At 49.4% G+C, this 12,170-nt stretch overlaps 2 protein-coding genes across 2 annotated transcripts; both read left to right on the forward strand.

Moving 5' to 3' along the window:
- Positions 1-473: 473 nt before the first annotated feature.
- On the forward strand, positions 474-1,379 carry ALT_7686 (phytanoyl-CoA dioxygenase family protein; the record flags this gene model as incomplete). The annotated part of the gene is made up of 1 exon (XM_033557383.2): positions 474-1,379. The coding sequence occupies one exon, from the start codon at positions 474-476 to the stop codon at positions 1,377-1,379; it is 906 nt and encodes a 301-aa protein (XP_033413274.2).
- A 2,571-nt stretch (positions 1,380-3,950) lies between these two features.
- Positions 3,951-11,885, forward strand: ALT_7687 (enniatin synthase; the record flags this gene model as incomplete). Its single annotated transcript, XM_033557382.2, has 1 exon — positions 3,951-11,885. One exon carries the CDS (start codon positions 3,951-3,953, stop codon positions 11,883-11,885), a length of 7,935 nt encoding a protein of 2,644 aa, XP_033413273.2.
- Between the last annotated feature and the right edge of the window lie 285 nt (positions 11,886-12,170).

The raw sequence follows: 12,170 nt of genomic DNA on the forward strand, positions 1-12,170 counted from the left end.
TACTGTCCGACAGGAGGGTATCGGTCGCACCCAGTCTGGTAGAATATCCAGTGGCCTAGCATATTCTTTGCGGACCCTGTCAACGTTGACATGGTCCGACATCCCCCGGCAAGGTCGTGGCAGACGTGTCCCCTACACGCACCCTGCAGTGTAGATCTAATGGGATCGGTAAAGCTCTCAAGCAATGATGTGATACGACATGAGAGCTGGTGTAACCAGTCGAATCTCTCGCATTACCCGATTTCATGATCCCAAGTTCCGAACTGGGCTTGCCCCTTGCATTTTCGTATCGTACTGTACTTTCCAGCATACAACAGCGAGTTGAGTTAGGGTTGGCCAGATATCTCGGGAAAATTAGGTATATATTATAATCGCCATATTCCCAGGAGATTAACAGCTTGCCTGTATCAGCTTGACTGTTCTATTGCTCCCCCATCTCTCTCTCAGAGCAAACCATTGCACCAAGCCTCACAATGACAATTGAAAACCAAACCAACACAGAAATTCCCCGACTGTCTGCCACCACTGACTCCCACAACATATGGCCGACTGTGGAGGCCAACGGGGCCGCAATCATACAGAACTTTCTTTCCTTGGATGTCGTGGAGCGTTTGAATCGGGAGGTAGATCCCTATGTAAAGATAGAACCGATTCCAGCCGCCGAAACTAAAGACCATCCCAACTATGTCTTATCCACAACAACTCGGATTGTGAACGTCCTCACTGAATTCTCAAAGGCCTACCGCGAGGACGTGCTGAACAATGAGGTCCTCCATCGGATATCTTCCGATGCATTCAAGGTGTACGGTGATTATTGGGTTCTCATGGGCGCTGTGATGGAATTGGCACCGACGAATCCCGCCCAACCTCTCCATCGAGACATGAGATATAGCCATCCTGTTGTCAACTATCTCAAGCATGATGCACCTGCCACTTCCATAAATCTTCTCATTGCACTGACACCATTCACGGTCGAAAACGGTGCTACACATGTGATTCTGGGGAGTCATAAATGGCATGACATTGGCGGTGCTTCGATGGAACAGACTGTTCGCGCAGTGATGAACCCCGGGGATGCTCTGCTGATTACCGATAATACTGTACATTGTGGGGGAGCGGATACTACAGGGACCGAGACTCGCCGTTTACTGTCCCTTACTATGGGCATTAGCCAACTGACTCCGCTCGAGAGCAACTTTACCGTTCCCCGTCCGGTCATAGAGAGCCTAACACCACTGGCTCAGAGGCTTCTTGGTTGGGGAAGTCAACGATCAGCGGCACCTCGTGATATAGGACTATTGACTATCCGAGGAAAATCGATTGAGAAAACGATGGGACTGAAGTCGAAGCAGCCACTTCCAGGGGATGGGATGGAATAGAAGTCCAATTCGGTCAGACTGAGATTGGTTGAAAGTAATATGATTCCTACGGAGGTTATTCCGTATACGGGCCTATGATTGATGCATACTGGAAGGTCTGACTTGTCAACGGACTGCCCTGTGTAGACGAATTTCTGTGTCGAGATTGAGATTGCCAACTAATCAGGGACTCTGGGTTGATTTTTTTTCCTTTTCTGTTGTTTGAAGACGGACCTTGGACTTCGTCTCGAGTAGCAGCTACAGTAAAACTGTCTTCAGAGTATAATAAGGTCACTGTCACGCTGAACACCAGACATATGACTTGTCGGTGCAGAGAAAGGGGTCAAAAGGAAAGTGCGGCATTTTCCTCACATTGCACGTCGTGATTTCGCTTTTGCGTCTGTCTATGAGACCATTTCTTCAGCATATGGGTTTAGACCGTGGTGTCTGAAATGGCAACTCCAGTTAGGGCACAAATAGCAAATTCCTGTATCTACAATCCCGCAACAGAAGGTTCTCATCCAACGCTAGGTTGGCCCCCGCCTACTATGCTATGAATACCACGCAGAGCTTCATAATGAAGCGTGTATCCTCGCTCTAAATCAAATGGTATCTTCATTTGCCATGCTGCAAGCTTAGTCCTGCATAAGAGCCCATGTACTGATTTGGCTTCTAAAGTCGGTGCCTAAGGGTATGTAGGCAGCTATTGAAGCAGGTGGTTGGTATGCGAAATACTAATGTTTCCCAAAACCTTTCGTCGACCGGTCTTAAGTTTCACATGCCTTTGATGGAGAAGTCATCAGACCTTGCCTGGTTGTTTGCCCATACATTTCCCTGGTGTAGTCCCTCCATTTTTCCTGTGTCCCATACTCCAGGCTGTTAGATGCCCAGCAACAAACCTCCAGGAAGAATCAAGGGGCTGGATTCTGTGCTACTCTGGGCTACAACAGGCCCCTTTTTTGCTGCTTGTATCGCATCTCCTTATAGCGGTGTGGCTGCTGTAGGCTTTCTATCACGTCTGCGGGCAGATCTGCGGCTGAAAGCACTGCTCTGCATGAATATAGGCATAGTCGTAAGATAGGATTCAGATGACGGAGAAGGTTACAATTACTATCTATATGTCTTCTTACACCATTCCTACAGCTGGATAAGAGTAAAACTCTTGATAATGGTAAGTATGCAACAGCAGGTTTCTTGCTGTTTAGGATACACCACGGATTCAATTGTGCTGTAACACATAAATGTCTGCAAAAAAGCTCATCTTATCAGATTTGTATAGGAGAAAGGGTTAAGAAACGCAAAAGCTAGCTAGATGTTAGAGTATTAAGTGGATTTATAAGGGAAATCAATTTGACACTCGAACCTGTTGCTAGATTCGAAGTGATCTTTGTATTGAGTTCCTGACACCTATTGGTGTTGACTGTATCTATATTCATTCTAGTGACACATACTATCTGCATTCCTAGTAGATAGACTCCCTGTGATAATAGGACTAGCTTTCTAGGAATCATACCCGCGTGCAGGTTGATTGCTCCACATTCAATGCTTGTAATCTATGGATATGTCCTATCAAGAAACAAATGAAGGCCTCCTTGCTTCAAAACCTATCTTGACTCTTGTGCTTGGATCTCCTGTGTTACATCATACACTGAGTATAGATATAGCATCTCTCAGGGAGGTGAAGTATACTGACTCGTACTCAATGCTGAACCAGAAAAATTACTCCTACATTCAGCTGAGCCAGCTCATCCTATGCAATGTCATGCTTGTAATATCACAAGATAGCGTCACACAGGAATGTAAGTGTAAGAAGTAGTGCGTACTCACTGCTGAACCAGGAATATCAGTCCTACTTCCACCTCATCTCCCTCAATGTCGTGATCCTCCTGCCATGATCCCCTTTATATGTTATGGAGTATCCATGGTAATCACCTCCTAGGATAAAATTGATAGGCACAAGTTCAGTCCTCTTTCATTGAACTTCCTGTTATTCCACAAGAGAAACCTTTGCAGTACTCTCATCAGTTCCAGAATGCATCCTAGCCCTAAAAGTCATGGGATTTTCCCAAACCTTGGTGATGGCACAGGAGATGACGGCCAAATGTGCGCCCAAGAAGTCGAGGGTAGCTCAATTCCCGAGATCCAGAAGTTCTGTCACGAATATGATATCCCCGGCCACTCCTTTTACTTGACTGCGTGGTCTCTCGTTCTGCGTGCATTTGCTGAGACCGACTCCGTTTGTATTGGATTTGGAGACTTCCGTACACGATGTGCAGAGCTTGATCATGCTCCACTGAAGGTTATTCACGCAACTTTATCCCCTCAATCGTCAATATCACAGGTACTAAGGGGACTTGAATATGTGAAAAGTGAGGCCTCCCTCAATCACCAGGAAACAGATCACAATACAGGGGTAGTGCTGTTTCCAGAGGCCATTGACCCCTTGGAAGCCTTTTCTTCATTTGGAAAGGTGAGAGAATATGACTCCTTTGCAACCCCAGGGACCCAGCACAGGCCAATCGCAGAAGACTAAGTTTTGCGCAGTCAAACTATAGCCTCTTGCTGGGCGTTTCCTTCAGCGACTCAACGACTATGCCAATGAAGCTATCTTTATTCTACCGAGCTTCGAGTCTTTCCCCGGCCCACGCCGAGAATCTCTCTTCCAACATCACACAAGCAATCCAGCAAGTCTTGGCTCATCCTAATGAGTGCATCAAAAACATAGAACTTGTTAGCCCCCTGAACAAAAGCACCATTCTCAGCTGGAACAGAACAGAGCAGAAAGCGAAATCTTTGCTTGAGGTGATACATAGACACGCAAAAGACCGGCCCGAGCACCCGGCCATTTGTGCCTGGGACGGCACAGTGTCCTACTCGGAACTAGAGGTGCTTTCAACGCAGTGGGCATGCTACCTCCGGAGGCAAGGAGTTAAACCGGAATGCTTGGTTCCTATCATGATGGACCACTCCAAGTGGGCCATCATTGGCGAGATAGCCATATTGAAGGCCGGGGGTGCCTTTGTGCCAATAGACCCGGCGCACCCAGTATCCAGACTGGAGAGTATTATCCAACAAACCGAGGCGAAAATTGCTCTCTCGTCCGCCCATCTCGTTGATAAATTATCAAGCCTTGTTGACACCGTTATTGCGATATCGGACGAGACAACATCAAGTCTTCCGAAGGCCCTCCGGGATACTGTCAATCCTGTCGGACTTGATCGCACAGCTTATGTTCTTTTTACATCTGGGAGCACTGGGCGGCCTAAGGGATGCGTTGTGAAATACAGGGCGCTGAGTGATGTAGTAAATCAGACTACAGCACTCAAAATAGGTCCTGAGAGCCGGGTCTTGCAGTTCGCCTCGTACACCTATGGCATGTCTTTGATTGAGATCCATTGTACGCTCGCGGCTGGAGCTACCATATGTGTACCGTCAGAGGACGATCGATTGAATGCCTTGGACAGTGCTGTTCGATCCATGCGCATGACTTGGGCCATCTTAACACCATCAACAACGTTATCTATTGCTGAATCCGTGGAATGCTTGAAGACGCTAGTTGTAGCAGGAGAACGCATGGGTATCGGTCATTTTCGCTCTTTGGCAGACAAGGTGGAGCTGCTCCAGGCATTTGGATTGACTGAATGGAGTGGAATCTGTTGTGTGTCACAACAGATTAGCTCCGAAACCGATATGCGAGTTATTGGTCGTTCACCTACGGCGAATCTATGGCTCGTAGATCCCATCGACGGCAATAAACTGGCTCCAGTGGGGACGGTTGCTGAACTACTGGTTGAGGGGCCAGCACTGGCAGACGGCTACCTAGGGGATACACATCAGACAGCCTCAGCGTTCATCAAGGGTCCTCCTTGGCTTCCGGTATGCACTGCTGCCAGGCTTTATAAAACGGGTGACTTGGTGCGGTATACAGCCGATGGGAACCTTCAGTATATTGCCCGAAAAGACAACCAAGTCAAGATTAGGGGGATGCGGATTGAACTTGGGGAGGTGGAGTACCAGATCCGACGGGCATCCCCTCTGTTGGAAGAAGCAATTGTGGAAACCGCTGCCACAAAGAATTCTAACGGGATTCCAGTTCTCGTGGCCTTCTTGTATTCGGGCAGCCAAACCGACTCATCAGAACAATCTTTCGTGCATATGATCGACGTAATTAAGCAATCCCTGGCGCAGACTTTGCCAGAATACATGTGGCCCAGCGTCTATGTCCCGTTACACTCGGTGCCGCTGACCATCTCTCGAAAGATTGATCGGAAGGCTCTTCGCCATCGTATTCAAACAACGACACGTAAGGAGCTGGAGGTGCACCAATCCTCATTCGCTTCCATAGCGATGCCGCAGACCGATCTGGAAAGACAACTACATCGGTTTGTTGCTGAGGTGCTGCATCTGGAGCTGCCATCATTTGGCATGCGTCAGAGTTTTATCAGTGTAGGTGGTGACTCCGTTACAGCTATGCTTTTAGTCAACAAATGCAAGAAGCATGGCTACAGGGTGACTGTTGCGGCAATCCTCCAAGCGCAATCCCTTTCCGCTATTGCCTCCCTGCTTCAAACTTCGATGCCAACGGCAGACCCAGGATCCTCGCACAGAAAGACTACCGCAGTAGAATCGCAGTCGAAAATTCCTTCCGCACCGAGCGGGTATGCACCTATACCCAGGCTTTCTCATTCTAGGCCTGTCGAACAATCATTCTCGCAGGCGCGTATATGGTTCCTGGAAGAGCTTCATCCTGGATCGACTTGGTATCTCCTGCCGTACGCAACGCGGTTACAAGGCTCACTCCAATTGGAAGCACTGGGAACCGCACTTTCCGCTCTGGTAGAGCGTCACGAAACACTCCGAACCACGTTCGAAAGCCGGAATGGCATTGCAGTGCAAATAGTCAGCCCATTTCAGGGCATACAATTGCAAGTAGTTGACATACCGTCTGGCTCTAATGCGGAGCTCATGACGGCCCTCTACCAGCAACAAATGACGCCAATCGATCTCACCAAAGAGGCCTGGCGATTCAGAGTATTCAAACTCTCACCCAAGGATCATGTTCTCTCAATCGTCCTGCATCATATTATATTCGACGGCTGGTCATTCGATATCTTTATGAAAGCGCTGGGGGCATACTATTCTACTGCTATCCGAGGTCAGCCGCCACTCAGCCAAGTTGAACCCCTTCCAATTCAATATCGTGACTTCTCCGTCTGGCAACGACAAGAGCAGTCCAAGGTGAACCAGAAGCAGCTAGCCTACTGGGTGAGCCAGCTTGACGGTAGTCAGCCGGCCGAGTTTCTGTGTGATAAGCAGAGGCCAGCTATGCCTTCAGGTATAGCCGGTTGCCAGGATGTCAAGATAGGCGACTCGCTTTACCAAGACCTACAGCGCTTTTGCAGGTCTAAGGACGTAACACCCTTCACCGTTCTTCTAGCTGCATTCAGAGCTACGCATTATCGTCTGACGGGGGCCAATGACGCCACCATTGGCATTCCATCTGCATCTCGTACTCGACCAGAGCTGGAGGAACTCATTGGTTACTTCGGCAATGTACAATGCATTCGGACAAAGATTGAATATGAGAATCAATCCTTCCAACGACTAGTCTATCAAGTCCAATCAGCGACCACTGCGGCCTTCGAGAATCAAGACGTTCCGTTTGATCAAATTGTATCAAAATTGCTCAGGGATCGTGATGTATCTCGCCATCCATTAGTACAGGTTACCTTTGTTCTACATTCACAGGCAAATTTTGGAGAGCTTCATCTGGAGGGCTTAAGGACTGAACATCTTCGCCTTCCACAAGTCTCCAGGCTAGATCTGGAATTCCACCTGTATCCAGGTCAGGATTGTCTCCAGGGAAATATACTTTACGCGGAAGACTTGTTCTATCCTGAGAGTATCCATACAATGCTCTCGGTCTTCTACGATGTTCTTCGGGCGGGCCTCTGTCAGCCAGAAACAGATATTAGCTCACTACCACTGACAGATGGTTATCCGTCATTCTGCGAGCTAGGCCTGATATATTCTGAGAACGAGTCTCGTTCGCAGGGCTTGAGTATTATCGACATATTCTATCAGCAGGTGGCCGCTCATCAAGATCGAATAGCTGTCATAGATACCGATACACAACTAACCTACTATGAGCTGGATCAGAAATCCGCCATGCTTGCCACTTGGTTAACAAATCGTCACTCATTCGCCATGGAAACCCCTGTCGGTGTATTCGCCAACCGATCATGTGAGAGCATCATTGCTATCCTAGGTATTCTGAAGGCAGGCCTAGCATATGTTCCACTGGATATTGACGCTCCCATCCAACGAAACGAGACAATCCTCTCATGTCTTCCAAGCTGTCACCTTGTCCTGGTAGCATCGGGTCTTACGGCACCTCCCATCTCTTCACAGAGCACAAGATTTGCTTATATCGCAGACTGCTGTTGCGAGGCGGCCGAGGAAGCCAACGGATTTCCAAGAGCAACTCCAAGCCCCTTTTCGTCTACAAGTCTGGCATATGTTCTGTTCACATCCGGTACAACCGGGAAGCCAAAAGGAGTGATGGTGGAACACGGTGGTGTAATTCGGCTAGCGAAGGACCCAGAGATCGTTACCCACTCGGTGGAGTGTAAGGCTGCACCATACATACTGAATCCTGCCTTTGATGCATCAGGTTTCGAAGTATATTCAACCTTATTGAATGGCGGAACGTTGGTGTGCATTGACAAAACGGTAGTCTGGGACTATACCGCGCTGCAAACCACCCTTGTCAAGCACGGCATCCGACGCGTCTGCTTCACCACGGCTATGCTGAAACAGTGTCTTGTGTCTTGCCCAGCCATCATGGGCTTGCTAGATATTCTGCATGTTGGCGGGGACAAGCTTGACCCGAAAGACATCGTCAAGGCGAGGCGGTTTGGAACGCCCAGGATTTTCAATCTCTACGGACCGACGGAGAATTCTATTGTCAGTACAAGCTACGATATCCCAATAGATGAGCCGGGAATTAACGGTATTCCTATTGGTCGAGCGATCCACAACTCTGGAGCCTATGTGATGGACCCCAACCTCCGGCTGGTACCCATAGGTGTGATGGGCGAGCTGGTTGTTACCGGTCTCGGGCTCGCCAGAGGATATACCGACCCAGAGAAGAATGTAGGTCGCTTTATGACAATCCATATCGGTGGGAAAGCAGTACGTGCATACCGAACTGGTGACATGGTACGATACAGGCCCAGTGACGCCCAGCTGGAATTCTTCGGCCGCATGGATCAACAAGTCAAGGTTCGGGGACATCGCATCGAGCTGGCTGAGATTGACAATACGCTTCTTCTAAACAGCTGGGTTAACGCTGCAATAACTGTTCTGCAGCAAGCACAGGACGATCAGGACCCAGAACTTGTCAGCTTTGTCACAGTCCAGGACGCGGGGTCGCCGTTTGAGAAACAGATTGAGAATGAACATGTGAATGCCTGGAGAACTATTACTGATGGGGAGGATCATTATGGCAATCTTGGTGTCATTCAACGAGACACACTAGGCAGGGACTTCCGGGGCTGGGTCTCAATGTACGATGGCGAGGCAATTGATGAAGAAGTGATGCACGACTGGCTAGAAGATACTATTGCAACAATACTCCAATGTGGCCCAACAACGGTGTTAGAAATCGGAACCGGGACTGGAATGATCCTTTTTAACCTGATTGGCGACCTACAGCGGTATTTTGGCTTGGAGCCATCCAGTCAAGCAGTTGGATTTGTTCAAGAGGCAGTTACTCACTGGGTTCCGGAGGCTGCGAGAAAGGTTCATATACAATGCGGCACAGCATCAGAGCTTGCAGATGTGAAGGGTGCAGGACCAATTGACCTCGCAATAATCAACTCAGTGGTCCAGTACTTTCCCTCTCTCAATTACCTCATCAAGGTCGTAAAGGACCTCATACACCTGCAGGATGTCAAATGCATCTACTTTGGGGATGTCCGATCTTATGCACTTCATCCGGAATTCCAAGTAAGCAAGGTACTGCATCAATATGGCCACACATTGACCGGAAGCGAGTTTCGGCAAAAGATGACCGAAATTGCCCAGCGGGAGAAAGAGCTTCTTGTCGATCCGATCTTCTTCACGACATTGGCAAGTGAATGGCCGGACCTGATTGAACACGTCGAGATATTACCCAAACAGATGAAGACAACAAACGAACTCAGCTGTTATCGTTACACAGCCATCTTGCACGTCAAACGCTCTAGCCATCCATTGTTTGTCCGAGAGGTCGAGCAAAGCTCATGGGTTGACTTCAAAGCTCTGCAATTGAACCGCCAATCCCTCTCCGAGTTGCTGACGACAGCCAAGGATTCTTCGACCCTGGCTGTGAGCAACATTCCCTACGCGAAGACCATCGTGGAACGACGGATGGTTGATTACCTTCGAGATTCGCCCGTGGGAACTGGTCCTGCCGGTTGGAGTATGAATGTCTGCAAGCAAGCCCAAGATTGCCCGGCATTGGCGGCGGTCGACTTGATCAATCTCGCCCAACAGACAGGATGGCAGGTTGAAATCAGCTGGGCCCGACAACGCTCGCAGCATGGCGGACTGGACGCTATCTTCCACCGTCTTGAACCCCGCCACAAAGGAGCACGGGTGATCTTCCGATTCCCAGTGGATCAACACCAGCGCGGACTGACTGGTGCATCCAGTAATGATCCCCTGGCGCCGCAGCGGAACCAGAGAATTGAAAATCGATTGCTGGAGACTCTACGCGCTAAGCTTCCCTCATATATGGTGCCTAAGATGGTTCGTGTGCTGGACCACATGCCCATTAATACTGTCGGTAAGGTTGACAGGCAAGCTCTCGCGCAAAGAGCCGATATCGCTGCATCTGGCAAAGCCATGAAAAGAAAATCTTTGAGCAGGAACAATAATATGTCATTCGCAAATGGCATTGAGCGTGTGCTGTGGGAAGAGTTCATCAGTGTGCTTGGAATGGAGGTTGGAATCATGGATAGCTTCTTCGACTGCGGCGGGCACTCCATGATGGCTATTAAATTGGTCTCTAGGATCAATAAGCGACTCCGTTGTAGCCTCCGAGTGAGTGACCTCTTCCAGTGTCCAACTATTTCTCGTCTTGGCGAGCTGGTTCGGGGCTGCTCCGGATTAAGCTCCAGTTCTGCCGTCGCCTATGAACCTTTCTCTCTTCTTGATGGCAGCCTCTCAGGGTTGCAATCGTTCGACTCTTCCCACTACGCCGAGATGCAGCTGCCTCCAGACACTGACATCGTTGATATACTACCCGTGACAGAGTGTCAGGCTTGGTTCCTCACTGACTGGAGTCCGGTGTCGCATACCTTCACTATCTCTGGGGAGCCGGATGTTGATCAGTTGCGTGCTGCCTGTCAAACAGTCATGCGGCACCATGCTATCTTACGCACCGTGTTCACCAAGCTCCAAGGCCGGCTGGTTCAGGTCATCTGTGGAGCTGTCAAGGCCCCGTTTACCCACGAGTACACGGGCCGTGTCTTCCACGATACCAATGACGCCGTAGCGTTCGCCCCACCCGGGTTATCGACGAGGTTTGTGCTGACCTCTCGGTCTGGAAGAGAGCATACCTTTACTTTGCAATTATCCCATGCTCAATATGACGGGCTTTCGTTATCTTCGATCCTGTCTGACATAGCATCTGCATACGGCGGCTCGTCGCAGTTGCCTAGCACAATACCCTTTTCCCACTACGTACATGGTTGTGCTTTATCTCGCTCGGGGGATGCACTGGGCTTTTGGAAACAGTACCTAAAGGGTTCTGTTTTGACTGCAATACGCTCTTTAAACAGCGCGATGAAAGGCCCGCCTGTGGATATTATACGAGAAGCAGTGGGCGATCTCCTTCCGCTGCCTGACATTACATTCCCAACGATTGTTAACGCAGCAATCGCCATCACACTTGCCGGCCTGGTCAGACGCAACGACGTGACTTTTGTCTGCGTCATGAGCTCGCGCGATACACTTACTCAAGGGACCGACACTCTCCTAGGGCCGTGTGTCAATCGCACGCTCATCCGCGTCCAACTCACCGCCGAATCCGATGCCCTGGATTTCTGCCGTAACTTGCGCGACAATCAAGCTCGAGTCTCTACACAGAGCCATTTGGGATTGGATGACATTATTGAGAACTGTACCGACTGGTCGTCGAGTGATCGACTTGCCCCCTTTGTGACTCACCTCCCAGCAGGTACAGCGACACCCTCATTTTCATTATCGGGGGCAAGAGTTTCATACAAGTCAACGGATGTGCGCATCAATCCCAGGAACCAGGTCTTTGTTCGCTCGACGACCACAGACCAACAACAAGCATGTATACAGGTCCAGGCCTCAAGCGCTGTGATGGACGGCAATACGGCTTCATCACTGGCTTCCAGGATTTTGACGACTGCCCAGGTATTATCTGGGTCTCCGGAAAGGTACCTTCGATCCATGGGGATCCTGCAGTCCCCAGTTGAGCAGAAACAGTATCTCAGCATTGCGCATAATTAGCACGTAGAGCTACAATTAGGTGGCTTTCCAATTTTTTCGTTGCAATCGATCCTCTGAGACTAATATAATGATATGGAGTTTTTAACTTGGGATATTTGAACTTATAAATTTGACTGAAACTTTTCTTTTGCTTGACATTATTGAATTAGATATGGAATTAGATGGCACCACAGAGCCTGTAGACCCCCAGGTAGCCCGCTTCCCGTTCGCCGGCGTGATGCTGTACAGGATACAAGCCTCTTCCCTGCATCGGCTGCACTTACTCTGACCAGCTCGTGAGTCCGG

This window comes from Aspergillus lentulus (assembly GCF_001445615.1).
Source record: "Aspergillus lentulus DNA, contig: Alt16, strain: IFM 54703, whole genome shotgun sequence".
Classification (NCBI taxonomy): Eukaryota; Fungi; Ascomycota; class Eurotiomycetes; order Eurotiales; family Aspergillaceae; genus Aspergillus; species Aspergillus lentulus.